We start from the raw sequence: 19476 nt of genomic DNA, 5'->3' as shown, positions 1-19476 counted from the left end.
TTGCTGACTGCAACGTTAGGGGCTTCAACTATGGCGCTGACGCCACATCTCAGTGCTAACACTTTGCAGACTGTACTTAAAAGACACGCCCTCCTCACTGGACAGTTAAAAACACCAATCAAACTAACGATGACATCAAGTATTACCCAATCAAAAGTAGGAAAGGAGGCATCTTCATAAAATGCGTGTGGGATGATTTGCATGAGACGCTGCTTTAAAAAAAAAATGCGGGATAAATCCCGTCCAGTATTGATTCAAAACGGGACGCGCAATTTATGTGAATGTATGTATGTATATATCTATGTCTATATATATATATATATGTAGATATGTAAATTTGTATATGTATATATATGTTTATGTGGATGTGTATATACGTATGTATATGTACATATGTGTATATGTAGATATGTATATATATATGTATATATATGTTTATGTGTGTGTGTGTGCGTATTATATATATAAAAGACAGCAACACTCATAACAATGACAACACAATTACATTGACAATCATGTTACGTTATTTTTTAAAATGTTTCCTGTTTTTTTTTTTTCATAACCTCTTTTAACACACTACTTCTCCGCTGCGAAGCGCGGGTATTTTGCTAGTAATCTATATTGTTAATAATCAAACATGTGAGGACACAGTGCCTCAGCGCTGGCTAGTTCACAAATTATTCTATATCTTGTGCTTTATTCTTGCTGGGCTGGCGTACACTGGTAGGATAGATAGAATAATTAAACACGTACTATGAAGATATTTCAATGTTCCTTGAACGTTTTGAAGAATCGTCGTTCTAAGCTTACAGATGGCTTAACGTCTATTACAGAGCTGATTATGTGGCGATTGGGTATTTGGAGAAAGAAAAGTAAGGACAAGAATTGGAGGTTAGTATGTTTGAAAGAGACAGCACTGCTGCAATAAATTATTTCATTGAAGGTTGCGCATGGCGCAGCAAGCATCTTGCGTGAGACATGAACAAGCACTGTGCCACAGCGTTTCCATGTTTAATAACATGCTTTCATTCCTATCATCATGAAAAAGATATCCCGTATACATCTCAATATTTTAATTATTCAGAGAGCTGTAATATCACGAATGTAATGGATTCTGTGTCCTGTCGGAGAAAGAGAAAGCCCGTTTAAGAAGCAGGTAGTGATTCACACACATAGAGCACATAGAAGATCAAATACAGAACAAAGCATTTAACGTGCTACTTTAGTTACAATGGTATTTGAGAAACTAGTAAATTAAATGATTTTAAGATGACATTTATGATGTTCTACTTTAATGGCAAAATAAACTACATGATTTAAGTGGAAATTTTGAGATTAAAGTTGACATTTCGTGCTTTTTTCCAACTGTGTGCCTATTTTTTTTTTTTTGTCTGCACCCTAATAAGCTTTCATATGACACTTGGATGGTGGGCTACGACTCGCCTTTTCATGGTGACTTTGATATGTGACAACTTCTTTTTTTATTTCGGCACTGTGTGACTTTCTGAACTTGAGCTTTCGAGTTTCTCCTACACTCTGTCACTCGATCAACTTCCTTTTGTTGATTATACCACTGTTTAAACCAACAAATAGTACGTTTTTCTTTGCCTCCACTTGGTATTCGCTGAAATTCTTATATTTTCCCCCATGCTTTTCCCATTGTCTTTTCACAGAAGGCTAAGCTTAAGGGCTATTTATATTGATTTGCATATTCAAAGAGGCTTAATTCTGGGAGGAGTTGGGGCGGGACAGCAGGCGTGCGCACGTGCGTTACTTTTAACGCTGATCGGGATTTATGTGGCAGAAGAACGTGGAAGCTGGCGAACGCACAGATTCCTGCATCTGGATTTTTTTGTGCGCAAGTACATTTACGCTTTTGTGTTTGCGTCATGTTATAGTGCGAATTCTACGCACAGCGTTATGCATGAGGCCCCTGGTGAGCACAGACACATATGTGTTCAATTCTAATAAAATTTCCAACCAATCCTAAGCTGCATGTCTTTTGAATTTGTGAAGAAGATTCACATAGGCATGAAGACATTCATCATCTTTTAAGAGGTTTGTTTGGATGGAATTCAACTCTGATTCACCGAGAGCATGGGTGTCGAACTCCGGGCGTGGAGGGCCACAGTGGCTTCAGGTTTTCATTCTAACCATCTTCATTAGTGACCAGTTTTTGCTGATAATTAACTTCATTTGCCTACGTTTTAATTCACTTGACTCAGGCCCCTTAGTTTGTTTCTTTTTCCTTAATTAGCAGCCAAAAAATAATGAGACACAAAACGAGCCGAAATATGAGCAGCTCACCTGTGCCCATCACACAATATTTGGAAAGGTGAAGGTCTTGGTAAGGTTGATCTCTCAGGTCACCACAACATTTTAATGGTGTTCTTAGAAAAAACAGAAAATTCAACAGTTTTGGAAATATCTGCTGTAGCAGAATGAGAGCAGCAACAAGCCATGGAATTAAATAATGGCTGTAATTAACAACAAGAATCAGCTTCTCGTTAAGAGATTGATTGGAGTGAAACTGGTTGAAGTTTAAAATCCCAGTTTAGCTTGGCTGGTTTCACATCTCATTCACATTTGGCTGTCATTTAATGAAGAAATTAATCAATTCAGAGGACTAAATCCTTAAAAGCAGGCCTATTAAAATGAAGGGTAAAGGAGTTAATTAGCAGTGAAAACTGATCACTGGTTAGGAAAAGCGTTAGAATTAAAACCTGCAGCCACTGTGGCCCTCCAGGCCCGGAGTTCGACACCCCTGAGCTAGAGCTTTGAGGCAGTAGTGCTTGTTACTGTATAAATGTTAATATTTTGTTAATATTTAAGCATTTCACTTAATAAACTATGCATGTAAATGCCTTATTCTCTAAGAGATGGTACAGTATTATGTGAAGTATGCCAAAAAGAGTAAGAAGAAAATATGAATGTTTAATTTCATACATAAAATTTGAGTGTATTTGTAATCATTATATTGACTTTGAATTACTGAATTTTGAGTGGACACCCAATTGAAATTGCCTGCTGTAAGTTAAGGCTCTTGGAGTCCACAGATCATCTACTGCGCCTTACAAGCAGGATTAAAGAACACGCAACATAAAGTCCGGCCAGATGGATGCATGTGTTCTCAACTCTATATTGGGGTGCTTAATGTGAAGATTTTCAGAGATTTACTGCTCTGGCTATGCATGTAGTAACTGATGCTATGTTACCATGCATTTATAGTATATTCAGTTAAACATATGAAGAAGTAACATTACTTTTTTCATTTCATGGAGCATGTGAACCTTATACTTGGGAATTTATATTATGTCTTTTTTGAGTAATCAAGTGTCAGGAACATCTTATAAACACAAGCTAAGGCTAGTGAAAAATAGGTTGAAATCCACAATAGGAAAGCAATGACTGAATCATTTGATGTAAATTAAGAATGATCTGGTTTGGAAACTTAAATGTTAGTGATCAGATCAATGACTTTGCTGCAAAGAAATAAAGAAATGTACCATTCAGAAAAGCAGGCATTTGTCTGTGTCAGTATACCCAATGGCCTATAGTATGCAGTATTTTTTGTACTGCCTTTGCAATAGGGTTCTATAGACTTTTCAAACCTTGGTTTGTGATGGTTAATTGTCATCTGTGCAGAAATGACTGATTAAATACATAAGCTTTGATGCAATGTGTCTCTCATAATTTTAGTGTACGCCCATATTTTTTTTCTGTTCTTCAAATATATGCCATTCACTGTAATGCTAAGACTATGTAGCAGTCATTTACTTTACTTTGTGTGATTCTGAGACTTTGAAGTTGATATGTATAGCACTGATAATATTGTGTGTATATAGAACCCCAAAAATGTCTCTAGCCCAGGGACCCTCATCCTCCTTAATCAGACCTTGCAAGGAGCACTTTGAGAAATTCCTAAATTGGGTAGATACACTTTCCTTGTAGATGGCAGTGGCAGAAGTGGTGTTGTACCTGTGTGACTGACTTCCTTAGAAGGTTCTGTAGTGGGTTAAGTGGGAGCTTAATCTACAGATGGCAGTGTTGATTTACCAGGCAATCTATATGCACATCCTCAAATATGTTTGTGAGTTCTGATTATTGTCTGAAAGATTAAGATCAGGAGTGCAGGGTTGCTGTGCTTTCTGGGGTTGATAATGTGTAAAATTGTTAGATCGATCAGTTGTCCCCTTAAACATCGCTAACTGACAACTTATCACTGAGAATGGCACATCAGTGTTTCTAACGTAAGCCAACATTCCTGTTCTGCAATTCCTACAGTTTTCAATTTGGCCATGGTATGTCCTCACAGTTAATAGCCGTGCACTATGAAAAAAAATATGAAAGTTCTTAATTTAATTTACAAGAGCACAAATGGATGAATTGATGCCTAATCAGGCTTGCCAATTTGGCAGTTTTTGGGCTTCAAAGGGATTGAACATGGTGAAGCAAACAATTTAACCAAATTTGTTGACTAGTCAGAAAGTCTGTTGTTGTTGTGAAAGATTCACAAATGACTTAAGTTGTAAGGTTATTTATGTGTTTACCATCCACGAATTAGCCAGTATACCTAGCACATGCATTAAAGGGTGGTCTCATCAACCATTAATTATTGGCACTTTTGTGTTTAGAAAGAACAGAAAATTTAAACATGGCAGTGCAGCATGGACACAATGTACGATAGGTGCTTTATTCACATTTATGTGAAGAAATGTTAATAAATGATGTTTTGTGCATTCTCTCCAAAGTTCCATTTTAAAGCACAAGAACAGATCACAGAGTACTGAACAATTTCCTGGTGGTTTACAAATTCTAAGAAGATTGTATAGGTGTTAAAGCCAGCAGTAGTGGCAAAATGGAATAGAAAGCTTTTATTGTCATTGTAAAATAATTTACAATGAAATTACGAGTGCCTCTCCAACTGGATACAAAAGCAAAATGACACTACTTTTCTGAGATACGGACTAATGCTACAACACATAATACAAGCAAGAAGAATAAAAAAACAGTAATATTATATGTAAAGATATACTTTAAAAGAAATGAGCTAAAATAACAATAAACCTTTTGGTTTATTATAACTTTACAGCTGTGAATGTTTCCTGCATGCTTTCACTTTTGGCAAATTGACAAGTATTGGAAAAGTCCACACCCACATTGTTTTTGCATAAACATATTTATTTTTGCAAAGCTCCATTTTTAAAGAAGTCAGAAGTCTCTGTTCACTCAATTCATTTTCTTTGTATGTGGCAAGAGGTAGCATCCTAAATGGTGCAGTTGTGTTCAGTGCCAGTTGTATACTTGTATACTTTGTGGTAGCTGGCCCGGACACAGACAGGTGGACACCAAAGGTTCAACCACCAACACACGTTTATTCATATTTTTACAGTGCTCACAACCCAGTACTCCCGTACCAAGCACCCTTCAAGTCCTGGCCTCTCTCAATGCCTTTACTCTTCTTGACCGCCTCCACTCCTGTCCTCCGAGCTCCGTCCTCTTCCACCCGACTCCAGCCCTGGAATGGAGGGAGGTGGCCCCTTTAATATTTACTCGGACGTGCTCCAGGTTCCTTCCAATGAAATTCTGCCGACACTCCCTGGTGTGGTGGAAGTGCTGGCTGTGCACCTGGAAGCACTCTGGGTGTCCCTGGTCTTCGTCCCCCAGGGCTCTCCAGGCATTTGGGCACCCCCTGGCGGTGACCATGGGCCCCTACAGGGTTGAGCTTCCATGCTCCTTTCCCGTGGTCCCCATAGTCACCAGGACAGTCGCCCCCTCGTGGTCCAGAGGAGGCGTAATCCCTCCTTCGGTACGGTCCTTCCGGGCATCCTGGCTGGGTACTGCCCCAAGCCACTCGCCACAACATATTGATACTTTTGATTTCAAAAGTTGTTGCTGAACCTTAGTCTTATTAAGGAAAGAGAGGAATAAAAAGGACATTTGTTTGGAAATTAACATCAAAGAAATGCTAATGTTAATAAAAATAGAATTAATACTGAAAAGACAGAACAGTATTAAACAATGTTTGTATTTTAAAAATGAAAAAGAACCAATTGTATGTAATACGAAAAATCATCTAGAAAAATGTATGTAACTATTTGCCCAAATCCTTTAAATGTTCATTATGAAAGGCATAAGTTATATGATTCCTTCTGCACAGAGTTTTTTTTTTTTTTTTTTTGCAGTAAAATATAAGTTATAAAGTTTAGAGAATCACCTTTTATTTCTAAATATTGATACATTTAAATAATTTAGGGGCATCTTAAAAGAAATGCTTGTAGGTAATCTTGCATACTTTCATACCTCTGTTAACTGTCAGTCACGTGTTGCATCAAGCCCCAAATATTTTCTGTTCAGTTTTGCTTGTAGTTTTAGATTTTGTTTTTCAATTTTGCTTATATGTTTTGGTTTTTGATCTTGTCTTTATGTTCTTGGGTTTTAAATGTAATTTTTGAGGGTTGTCTGACTGTCTTGATCAATAAGCTAGATTTGTTTTCTTTCTGTTGCCTTTGTTGCTCCTGCTATGTAAACAGCAAAATCTGGTCTGGTATAATGCACAGCTCGGCAGTGAGTACATTAGATTAAGAAAGAATTCAGTCTTCTTTCTGTATACTCGCTTGTGTTGCAGATTTAATTTTTAAAGGATAACCTTTTGCGTGCTCCAGCGGGATGCTACTACTATGCAAGTGGTGTACTGTTTATATTTGCACACGTTCTTTACGGAAATCTGGAAGATACCACCAGGTGGCAGTGCGAGATATCATCACGGTGAGAAAACGTTCAGCTTCCTTGTGTTGTGAATTGCCTGAAACATCCATTAAATTCCGAGGACACCTTGCCACAATATCACTGAAAAGGATGGTTGTTTAAACATTACATCCATCAATCCAGGGATGCGCCCATTCCAGCAAGCATCGGGTGCAAGGCAGAAGCAGTCTTTGGATTGGGCATCAGCTCATCGCAAGGTGAATACAAGCACACACACAAACACACACTAGCGTAATTTTAGTATAACGAAATCTACAAACCTTCATGTCTTTGGAAGGAAACCAGAGTACTCTGTAGAAACCCACTATGAAAACATGCAAACTCCAGGCAGGGAACAACAGGGACGTGACTCCCTGTGAGGCAGCAGTGCTACCTCTCCTCAACTGTGCCACCCCCACATACAGTTAGGTCCATAAATATTTGGACAGAGACAACTTTTTTCTAATTTTGGTTCTGTACATTACCACAATGAATTTTAAATGAAACAACTCCGATGCAGTTGAAGTACAGACTTTCAGCTTTAATTCAGTGGGGTGAACAAAATGATTGCATAAAAATGTGAGGCAATTAAAGCATTTTTTAAAATAATCCCTTCATTTCAGGGGCTCAAAAGTAATTGGACAATTGATTAAAAAGCTTTTTCATGGGCAGGTGTGGGCAAGTCTGTCGTTATGTCATTATCAATTAAGCAGATAAAAGGCCTGGAGTTGATTTGAGGTGTGGTGCTTACATGTTGAAGATTTTGCTCTGAACAGACAACATGCGGTCAAAGGAGCTCTCCATGCAGGTGAAAGAAGCCATCCTTAAGCTGCAAAAACAGAAAAAACCCATCCGAGAAATTGCTACAATATTATGAGTGGCAAAATCTACAGTTTGGTACATCCTGAGAACGAAAGCAAGCACTGGTGAACTCAGCAACGCAAAAAGACCTGGACGTCCACGGAAGACAACAGTGGTGGATGATTGCAGAATCATTTCCATGGTGAAGAGAAACCCCTTCACAACAGCCAACCAAGTGAACAACACTCTCCAGGGGGTAGGCATAACGATATCCAAGTCTACCATAAAGAGAAGACTGCATGAAAGTAAATACAGAGGGTGCACTGCAAGGTGCAAGCCACTCATAAGCCTCAAGAATAGAAAGGCTAGATTGGACTTTGCTAAAGAACATCTAAAAAAAGCCAGCACAGTTCTGGAAAAACATTCTTTGGACAGATGAAACCAAGATCAACCTCTGCCAGAATGATGGCAAGAAAAAGTATGGAGAAGGCGTGGAACAGCTCATTATCCAAAGCATACCACATCATGTGTAAAACACGGTGGAGGCAGTGTGATGGCTTGGGCGTGCATGGCTGCCAGTTGCACTGGGACACTAGTGTTTATTGATGATGTGACACAGGACAGAAGCAGCCGAATGAAGCAGTCAAATTGGTTGCGCTGCGTTTTATGATACAGATGGACAATGACCCAAAACATACAGCCAAAGCAACCCAGGAGTTTATTAAAGCAAAGAAGTGGAAAATTCTTGAATGGCCAAGTCAGTCACCTGATCTTAACCCAATTGAGCATGCATTTCACTTGTTGAAGACTAAACTTCAGACAGAAAGGCCCACAAACAAACAGCAACTGAAAGCCGCTGCAGTAAAGGCCTGGCAGAGCATTAAAAAAAGGACAGAGCCGGTTATACTACCTTAGAAGGCTGGCGTCCTTCAACATCTGCAATAAGATGCTGCAGATGTTCTATCAGACAGTTGTGGCGAGCGCCCTCTTCTACGCAGTGGTGTGCTGGGGAGGCAGCATTAAGAGGAAAGACGCCTCACGTCTGGACAAACTGGTGAGGAAGGCAAGCTCTATTGTTGGCATGGAGCTGGACAGTTTAACATCTGTGGCAGAGCGAAGGGCGCTCAGCAGGCTCCTATCAATTATGGAGAATCCACTGCATCCACTTAATAGTATCATCTCCAGACAGAAGAGCAGCTTCAGCGACAGACTGCTGTCACTGTCCTGCTCCACTGACAGATTGAGGAGATCGTTTCTCCCCCAAACTATGCGACTCTTTAATTCCACCCAGAGGGGTAAACGTTAACATTCAACATTATACATAGTTATTGTCTGTTTTTCTGTTTTTCACCTGCATTGTTATCATTTTTTAATTTAATATTATTTATTGTATCAGTATGCTGCTGCTGAAGAATGTGAATTTCCCATTGGGATTAATAAAGTATCTATCTATCTATCTATCTATCTATCTATCTATCTATCTATCTATCTATCTATCTATCTATCTATCTATCTATCTATCTATCTATCTCAATCAATCAATCAATCAATCAATCAATCAAGGAGGAAACCCAGCATCTGGTGATGTCCATGAGTTCAAGACTTCAGGCTGTCATTGCCAGCAAAGGGTTTTCAACCAAGTATTAGAAATGAACATTTTATTTCCAGTTATTTAATTTGTCCAATTACTTTTGAGCCCCTGAAATGAAGGGATTGTGTTAAAAAAAATGCTTTAGTTGCCTCACATTTTTATGCAATCGTTTTGTTCACCACACTGAATTAAAGCTGAAAGTCTGCACTTCAACTGCATCTGAGTTGTTTAATTTAAAATTCATTGTGGTAATGTACAGAACCAAAATTAGAAAAAAGTTGTCACTGTCCAAATATTTATGGACCTAACTATGTAATTATTAACAGTATTCATTATTTAAGTGAAGTTAACAAATTGTCTGTAAAATGTAACATACATGCTTTAATACATTTCATCGTGAAAGTGATATCAAGTATAAATCTAAGGATTCTAAATGTGCAGAGAGCTGGAAAATCATAAATTTAATGTGTTCTGTGTGGCGATTGTTGCTTGCCGCTCCTGTGAGATCAGGAAGGTGCCCCAGATGCACGTAGCGATTAACAACTGGGTCGGTTTTAAGATGACATTTATACTGGTCTACTTTAATGATAAAATAAACTACTAAATTAATGTGGAAATTTGGAGATTAAGCTGAAATTTCCACTTTAATCACAAAATAGACATTTTCACTATGTCCCTATTTTTTTTTTTCTTTGTGGGGTCAAATTCGTTGCCGTACGTTCTGATGCTGTTGTGAAGGTGCAAAAAAAAAAAAAAAAAAAGACAGCACAGAAGATGGTATGTGAGATCTTTAAAATGGATAGTGTCATTACACTGGGGAATATGCGATGCTTGAATATAAAAGCACCACGAATGCATTTGTATGTTGGCATTTTGTTTCACCACATCGAACCATTCGTCAAATATTGAAGCACGCACATCAATCCTGTAGGATCTGCAAAGCGGCTTTCTGTCATATGTAGATAGTAAACAGAGACTCTGATGTCACGTTTGACTTGATCCCACTGCGCCGCCCCCTCCCGATTTTTTGCTGGTACTGCAACTCATGCACGCGTTGCATTCATGTCTGAGGACATGCTCAGAGGACGCGTCAAATGAACACTGGGAACATGCGGCAGCCATGATGCATGCATGTACGCCTTCTGAGCTTGAAGTAGCTTCTTACTCTTGAACATGCTACAGTACATACAATTGCCTAGAGTAAAATATTCCTGTTTTTCCAAATGACTGACATTGGCTTTTATTGATGGTCATTGCAAAATGCAATTTTACAGAAAGCTGTTTTTTTTTTTTGTAATAAAATTGTTAATTTGTAGGAATAATGGGAATTTTGGGTGTAAATATAATTTCTCTTGTGTTAGCTTTATTCAGATTTGAATGTAAGGCTTTGATCTGCAATCTTGTATCATTAGTATTTTGGAGGGTTTAGATGAAAAGCAATATACAAACTAAAACAGGCCTAGTATATAGAAACAACAGTCTACCTCTGAGAAAGTGGGAAACTAAAAACAGCAACCAGCAAGAACTTTAACAATTTGTAAGTTTATTTAAGGTTTATTTAACTATGTACACTCAAGTAAAAAGTACAGCCAACTGCAAACCTGACCTTGTAATGCACACTACAGACAGTATATATCACACCATGATACCAAGGTAGGTGAACTAAAGTGGGCTTCAGTTGTTTTTTTACTTCATTCACTCAAGAATTTATTTTTGAGTTTATAGCCAGTCATATGTTCACCTGAGGAAGTGTAGTACTTTATTATTATTAGATCATTATTCACTCAAGCATTTTTTTCATATTTTTGTCAATTATATCTTCAAGTTTCCCTCTCTCCCTTTTAGTGTTTTTTTTTTTTTTTTTTTTTTTTTTCATTTTTTAAATTTTTTATTATGGCTTTGCCCCAAAAGCCATAACCAGTTCATAAAGACAATAAACACTAAATTGTGTTTTACTTTAACTTATCACAGTCAGCAGTAGGGCTGCGTAATACCGGAAAAAAAATGGCATTGAAATATTTTTTTTCTGTGATATTAAAAAATTCTGGAATTTTCGCCAGATGACCTGAATAGCTCTATTTTCAAAGAATAAATCATTCTACAATGTTTGGGATGATCTTGGAAGGTGAATGCATCTGCTGCATAGAAATAAAAAATAATTTAAAAAATTCAAAATTACTCTTAAAACCTTTTCAGTGTGTGACCTTCCTGTCTTTATCTCTAATGCTATGTAACCTGTATATTTAGTGGAGTCTGAAAATACAGCAAGTGCTGCATAAAGCTTCATTTTCCCATGACTACTCATCTGTCAGTGAAGCAGGATGTTGTCTGGAAGGGATAAAGAAGATGTAGGAGGCTACATATCTGTACTCCTGGTTAAAACAGAGCATTAAACTAAGGCGTAAGGATTAACGTTTTATTTCAAATTAAACATATTTTTTGGTAAACAGCAAAATAGTTAACATATTTTAAACAAAAGCATAAAAATAGCAGCTATACACCAGTCCCCTGAATGGCTTTCAAAAATAATGTTGAATTTATCAATGATTGAGGTTTAAAAGGACCTTATCACAAATCATGAAAGCAGTTCATGTGTGGTGGATCTGGCGGCCCTCAACCAGTAATGCCAAGAGGCAGAAGGGAGAGAGAACACCAGAAGTACAGTTATTTGGTGTGTTTATGGTAGGTAACTCCCCTTCCAAACAGCAACCTTTCTCTTCCTCTCCACCAGCCTCATGGGACATGGCCACAAATCACTAAGGTACAGTAAATCCAATTTTTATTTTATTTTACAGTATTTATATATTTTATTTATTGTTTTAATGTTTTAATTTATCATATAGTGCATTAATTGTGTAATTTTTACCTTAAATTATTTTGATTTTGCTATTTAAGTTTATCAAAATTGGTATTGTTTAGGGTCTGGGAATGGATTCATTCACTTTTCATTATTTTTAGTAAGAGTTTGAACAGCTTCCTGAAATTAATTTAATTAAATTTGAAAAACAAGGAACCACTGTGTGTTTGTGTGTATGTGTACATATGTATTTGTATATATACACACTCACCAGCCACTTTATTAGGTAACATGTTCAACTGCTCATTAATGCAAATATCTAATCAGCCAATCACATGGCAGCAACTCAGTGCATTTAGGCATGTGGACATTGTCAAGATAATCTGCTGAAGTTCAAATTAAGCATCAGAATGGGGAAGAAAGGTGATTTAAGTGACTTTCAACGTGGCATTATTATTGGTTTCGAAATAAGGGCTGGTCTGAGTGTTTCAGAAACTGCTGATCTACTGGGATTTTCACGCACAACCATCTCTAGAGTTTACAGAGTATGGTCTGAAAAAGGGAAAATATCCAGTGAGTGGCAGTTGTCTTGGCAAAAATGCCTTGTTGATGCCAGAGATCACTGGAGATTGTCCAGACTGGTTCAAGCTGAAAGAAAGGCAATAGTAACTCAAATAACCAATCGATACAACCAAGGTATACAGAAGAGCATCTCTGAATGCACAGCACAAACCTTGAAGCAGATGGGCTACAGCAGCAGGAGACCACACTGAGTGCCACTCCTGTCAGCTAAGAATAGGCAACTGAGGCTACAGCTTACACAGGCTCACCCACATTGGACAACAGAAGATTGGAAAAACATTGTCTGGTCTGATGAGTCTTGATTTCTCCTGCCACCTTCGGATGTTAGGGCCAGAAATTGGCATCAACAACATGAAACCATGGATTCATCCTGCCTTGTATCATATTAATGTGGGGCATATTTTCTTGACACACTTTGGGTCCATTAGTACCAACTGAGCATCATTTAAATGCCACAGCCTACCTGAGTTTTGTTGCTGACCATGTCCATCCCTTTATAACAGCAGTGTTCCTAGCTTCTGATGGCTACTTCCAGCAGGGTAACGCATCATGTCACAAAGCTCAAATTATCTCAAATTGGTTTATTGAACATGACAATGAGTTCACTGTGCTCAAACGGCATTCACAGTTGCCAGATCTCAATCCAGTAGAGCACCTTTGAGATATTGTGGAATGGCAGATTCGATTCATGGTTATGCAACAGACCAAATCTGCAGCAACTGCGTGATGCTATGTCAATATGGACCAAAATGCCTGAAGCATGTTTCCAGTACCTTGCTGAATCTATGCCATGAAGAATTACAGCAGTTCTGAAGTCAAAAGAGGGTCCAACCTGGTACTAGCAATGTGAACCTAATAAAATGGCCAGCGAGTGTGTGTGTGTGTGTGTGTATGTACAGTATGTATGCATGCATATGTATAAATGTATGTATATTTACGTATATATTTATATGTATGAGCATAGTTAAACAAGATGTACTTCCTATATAAAGTAACTCAAGCAGGGATGTAGTTTCAACCAAATACAACATTCTGTGTTTCTTTTTTTTTTGGCTTTCTAGATTCTTCCACTCATATGCAGAGACTGTCTGACAGTTTAGACACAGCTTTGGCCTCTGCTTTACGTACCTTCCCATCATTCACTGCACATCTGAAAAAGAGCAATGTAGATCAAACAAGGTTTGAATCTACCGGCAGATGTAGCCAGAATCTTTCAGGTATGGTTTTACATGTTCAAGTTTTGTCTGTTTTAAATTTTGTTTTAGTTTCTGCTGCTAATGTTAATCTTATATTTGTTGTGAAATATTCATTTTTTATAATAATAATTATCAAACATATTAAACCATAAATACAATACAGTACAGAGAAAACAACCCAATACCCACACATTTTCCACTGTAACACTTCACCAGTTTCTGAATCTGAGAAAGGGGTATCAGTAGCTAAAGAGTAACCAAATGAAGGAAACATTTGCCTAACCACAGCACCACAGCCTTGGGAAATGTTAGGATAACGAGAGCAGGAGAATATCGCCAAAGATCAGAAGACATCAGGTTTAAAGTACGGGGTGGCCTTAATGGATCTTGGCCCAAGATACACATAACTCTAAAACAGGCTGTAAAATGTAGATAACCAAACATCACAAGTCACAAACAGAGGAGACTTCTGGTGTGAAGCAAAAAAAAAAAAAATAACAATACACATTTGATGTCTAATTCTCTGCCTAAATACTTATCACATAATGCAAAGAAATAAAAATCTTTTAATGCTCATTTTAGTGAAAGATGTATGGTGAGGGTAGGTCTGTCTGTGATTGTGTGAATTGAAATACTTTTTATGCTTTTTGATATATTTTTAAGTATAGTTTTGTGAAAATGAACTTCTTATTTTAACTTAGGAACATTTTTTTTCTTTTTTTATTAAAAAGTACATTTTACAATTTTTACAATTTACTGAGCTTTTATTTCAGATTACATGTTTAATAATTGTGGAAATCATTTTATTCAATCATTTAGATGCCACTAATACTGAATTATTCAATTACGTTCCTGACAACAGTCACATTGATATTTACAGTATGCTAGTTTACAACTTATCACATATCTGGCTTAACGAAGTGTTTAAATAAAAATAATTTACGTCAAAGGGAAGAAGGGAAAAGGTCTAGCACTTGTAAATATGCTAGTTAATTCTCAATGTTTATTTATGAACTGCACTGCTACAGACATTCCTCTAGGTTTTTGCAGGCCTCAGGGGGCAGACCTCACAAAAGAAAACCATCTCCCCATGCCAAGGACCCTATTAAATATCCTACTTTTTGAAATCATTATTTGCATATGTGACAAGTATACCACAGTCTAGAAGATTCGCCATTTTATTAATTGTATCTTTTGTATAGCCATTATTTTTTAAGTTTTCTCTGTTGAATAGAGCGGTTGAATATTTTGACATTCAGCCCTGAAGCAACTTAGAAATTTTTTGAGACAGACTCAATTCCACTTTTAAAATGCATTTAAAACAGAAATACAATCTATAACTGTTAGAGAATAGACATACACTGCTCAAAACCACTTAAATCACGCTTCAGATCTCAATGAATGAAATATTCATGTTGAAAATCTTTATCAATGTAATTCATTGAGAACAAAATGATGTAACAGTGGTCAATGGACACAAAAATCACCAACCCATTGAGGGCTAGATTCAACATCACACTGAAAATCAAAGTCAAAAATTGAAATCACAGGCTGATCCAGCTTGGGTGAATTTAATCATGGCTATTCATAATGTTACTCATGGCCCCCATTTACCTGTATGCTGTCCCAAAAATGTCTGGGCATGTTGCTGATGAGACAGCGGATGCACCAATACATAACGTTCCAAAGGTTCTTAAATGGATTCAAGACTGGGGAACAAGCCAGCCAGTCAATGGCATCAATGCCTTTGTTCATCCAGAAACTGCCCACATACTGTGGCCACATGATGCCGGACATTGTCCTGCACCAGGAGGAACCCAGAGCCCACTGCACTAGTGTAAACTCTGACAATGGCTCTGAGGATTTCATCCCAGTATCTAACCGCAATCAATTTATCATTGCATAGCCTGTGGAGGTCTGTGCAACCCTCCAGGGATGTGCCTCCCCAGACCATCACTGACTCACCCCCAAACCAGTCATGCTGGATGTAGCTGCGTTTGTTCAAAATTACTAAAGCTCTGCAGCCTTTAGCTTGCTTCAGGCAATAGTATGACGCATGTTTAAATAAGTCCACAAACCATACAGTATATCTTTCTTTTAAATATTTTAGTAGTGAAAAGTCAAGCAAAATGACACCTTTTATTGGCTAACTAAAAAGATGCAATATGCAAGCTTTCGAGGCAACTCAGGCCCCTTCTTCAGCCTTCAGGAGTATAGGAACCTAATCAAGGACTTTGTTAAATGGTGCCACCAAGGAACTGGTGGTGGATTTTAGGAGGACCAGGCCTCTCATCGACCCTGTTGTCATCGGAGGTATGCATTCTGAACTTGGAAAATACCATTTACAGCATGGCATCTTGTGGAAGGAAATTTCTGTGTAATTAACCATTCTATTCAAGTGACCTTTAGCAGTTTATAAGTTAAGTTCAGTTTATGAACAAGCAAGTTGATATGCATTTTTCTTGTCAATGTGTTCTTTGTGCTTACTGATTATCAAAATAAGGCCTATAATTTTTAATGACAATTGTATGTGTATTCAGATTATTATTTAAGAACATAAATAGACAAAATGAACCACTTTTCTTTTTTCTTCTTGTTTGCAGATCGTGGAACCATCTTACATCAGACCTGTTGCTGTTTGTGTTCACAGGATCTTTCTCTTTACTCAAAATCAACTTCTTGTTTCTGTCTCCCTTGTTCCCATCTGCTGTGTCGTACTTGCCTTTCCAATAGTTGTTCAAATAAGTCTGTTCAGTGTCCTTCCTGTAATCATATCTATCCTAGAGGGGAAGTCACTCGTGTCCATTTCTAGTCGGTCATTTTTAAAAGCTATTCTGAGCATGTGATTATAAATGAATGGTGAATTGAACCACCGGATATTACATAAAATGTTTAGAGGAACTTTGACCTGAGATTTCTGCCTGTCAGATGACCAATGAAACTTCTCAAATACTATTTAAGTAAAATGTACAGTGTGTTTGATTTTTCTTAAAATGCATAATTGTCTTTATTGAAAACATAACTAAGATATCAACTAAATATAGTACTGTATTTTTACAGTCATCACCAGCACAAGAAGCAGTCTTAAGTCTGTAAAAGAGAATCAGAAATTCTTTTACCTGTAATGATTCTAGTGTTCAGACAAATGGTGGCAATTTGTTCAATCTACAGTATGTTGCATTGCTTAGTCTATCACCTATATCCTTTTAGGCTGTTGATTTATAATGTCCTTATACCTAAACTTTTGGCTGAAATATTGCATACAACTATGCATGTTCACTGCTAATGGTGAAGGATATATTGTGATTAGCTGAGCCATATTTTCTAAAAGTATTACCCAAGAAAGAGGTCTAGAAAAACCTTTTTTATGTGACTAGTTCCATTTCAATGGATGCAATCTTTCATTTTTTATAAACCGTTGCATTCTCTCAGAAATGAAATAAGAGCACATTGTTGGACAGATATCAATAAGCTAACATGTAACAGTGCAGAATGTTCTAGTGATGAATAAATGGATGCAAAAGCATTATCCACGTCAGATTAATTTTTTGTTAAGTTACCACTGTATGTTGTTACGTTTGGTTTCCATATGTCGAAATCAATGATTAATATATCTTTAATTTATGTGAAATCTTCATATTTTCTTTGAACTGATCATTAAAAGGATTAATATTAAAGTACTTTTGCATTCATGTTTGCCTTTTTAATGTAAATTTTAAACTGTTACTCAGTTAAAGTATGTGCTTCAAATGCATCACTGTTTCTTTTTTTTATGCAATCATCATTACAGTTCTCAATGTGAAGCTTTTTTCTGTAGCCCCGTGTAAATGGTGAAGCCAAAAGCTTTATAATTTTTAAACAAAAATAGTTACTGCCAAGTATTAAAAAGCTACTAATGTACACTCTGTGCATGTTTGGGAAATAACGTGAATGCTAAATGAACCTCATATATATATATATATATATATATATATATATATATATATATATATATACATATACATACACACACACACACACACACACACTAGGGGGTTCCCCCCTTGCTCGCCAGCCACTTCGCGTCTCGATTTAGCCAGCTGACCGAGCATAGAGGAGGTAAAAAAAAAAATGTATTTGTTTCCCATTGTATCACCGTTTAAGAGGGGGTTTTGGAGGAGCAACCACATCTCCTTAGAGTGCATTAAGCCCCCCTCTTCACAACAAGAGAGGCAGAGACGCGAAGTGGGTGGTGCGTAGCACAGAGGAAGGACATTTTTAAAATTATGCTGCCTGTTATCCTAGCTTATCCTTCCTTTTTGGTGATGATTTTTTTTATTTGAATTCAGAAAATAAGAAGACAATAACAAATTGTTTAAACCGCATTTTCATAGAGAAATTTGAAAGAAAAACACCCCACACTGATTCCTACCCCAGAGCTATATAAAGAGGGCTGAGTAAAATTACAGTTTGTAACACACACAGGTCACTGGCAAGTCCCAGAGGCCCACGATCCTGGCAAAAAAAAGAAAACTGCCAAAATTATACCAAATTGTCTCAAGCACTTGCGGTCAACCACGACTTGATCAAGGAGATAGTGTTTTCCCACTTACTGATAGCACGTGGAGATGCTCAATTGATCCAGGCGGCTGACAGTTCTAATAGAACAAGTTTGAAAAATTAAACTTCCATACAGAGAAAGAGACATGATCAGGATTCTTCCATTGGGAAGCTATTATACCTTTCGCTGCTATTGTGACTAGTGGAATAATATGCTGATGCTGAAAAGAAGGGAGACAATAGAGAAATCTGACAAAAGTAGTGTAATAAGATAGTAAAGTATAGAAGTAGAAGAGTGCAGCTTCTGCACTCCGAGGCCCAAAGAAAAGCAACAGTAGCACAGTTCCAGAAAGTGTAGAGAAAGGCTTCTTGTGCATTAAGGAAGATTTGGTTTTCTGATTTGATGAGGAGCTAAAGCTGCCAGGAAACACTTTCTATGGTAATGGTAAACTTTATGGAGAATTTTATATTGATGTGTTGATGATTACAGTTTCTACAGTTTTTTTGTTTTTGAAAATTTTGTTCCAACATAATAAGGTTGACAGGGACAGATCAATGATCCGTTTCTGAGTAACTGGGATAGGTGTATTCATGGCATCTCAAAGGTGGGTGTACAAAAGGTTTAGTGGAAAATGAGGGTAAGAAAAATTAATCAAATAATGGATGGTTGGGAACGAGCACAGAACTTATTCCACAAGTGCTGAGAACAGACTTAATCTGTGAGAAGAAAAAGAAAGAGGAGGAAGGTATAGTATATTTCTCTTTCAGAAACTGGAAAGAGCCAAGTCCAGTTTCATCAAACAAATAGACAATGTGTGCTGATACCTCTTGGAGCATAAAGTGGATAGGAGATGGGTTACCCCCAATGTTTAGAGAACTATTACAGAACAGTGGTGTGATGGAGTGTCAGTACGGAATGGAGTCAAGTTGCTTTTCTACGTTATGCCGAAACACACAATGCATTTTATAAAAATTATTAGCCATCTACTCACTTTTCATTTTAAACCTAATGAATTGCACCTGCTGCAAAAAATGAGGGGGACAATGTTTGTTTCTATCAGTAGCCAAGATGGAGGGGAGACTGGAGGGTTTAACAACAGGGAGTTCAGAAGCAGGACATATGCCCATTGATACAATTCAAAATCGGGAAGAGAAATGCCTCCGCCTGATCTGACAAAGATCAAAATGTAATATTTGATAACAGGTTTTTTTTTGCTCTCCAT

The 19476-nt window shown here is 37.3% G+C and overlaps 1 protein-coding gene across 2 annotated transcripts in view; it reads left to right on the top strand.

Moving 5' to 3' along the window:
- Nucleotides 1-17394, top strand: part of ubox5 (U-box domain containing 5) — an 84467-nt gene extending 67073 nt beyond the window's left edge. For both annotated transcript variants that reach the window (XM_051930095.1, XM_051930094.1), the window contains exons 4-5: nucleotides 13580-13735; nucleotides 16318-17394. In XM_051930095.1, coding sequence (XP_051786055.1) covers nucleotides 13580-13735; nucleotides 16318-16526 — 365 coding nt within the window. In that variant the 3' untranslated portion in view covers nucleotides 16527-17394. The remainder of the gene's footprint in view (nucleotides 1-13579; nucleotides 13736-16317) is intronic.
- The last annotated feature ends 2082 nt before the right edge of the window (nucleotides 17395-19476 follow it).

Source organism: Erpetoichthys calabaricus, chromosome 7, assembly GCF_900747795.2.
Source record: "Erpetoichthys calabaricus chromosome 7, fErpCal1.3, whole genome shotgun sequence".
Classification (NCBI taxonomy): Eukaryota; Metazoa; Chordata; class Cladistia; order Polypteriformes; family Polypteridae; genus Erpetoichthys; species Erpetoichthys calabaricus.
This window is presented reverse-complemented; position numbering and strand designations above follow the sequence as displayed.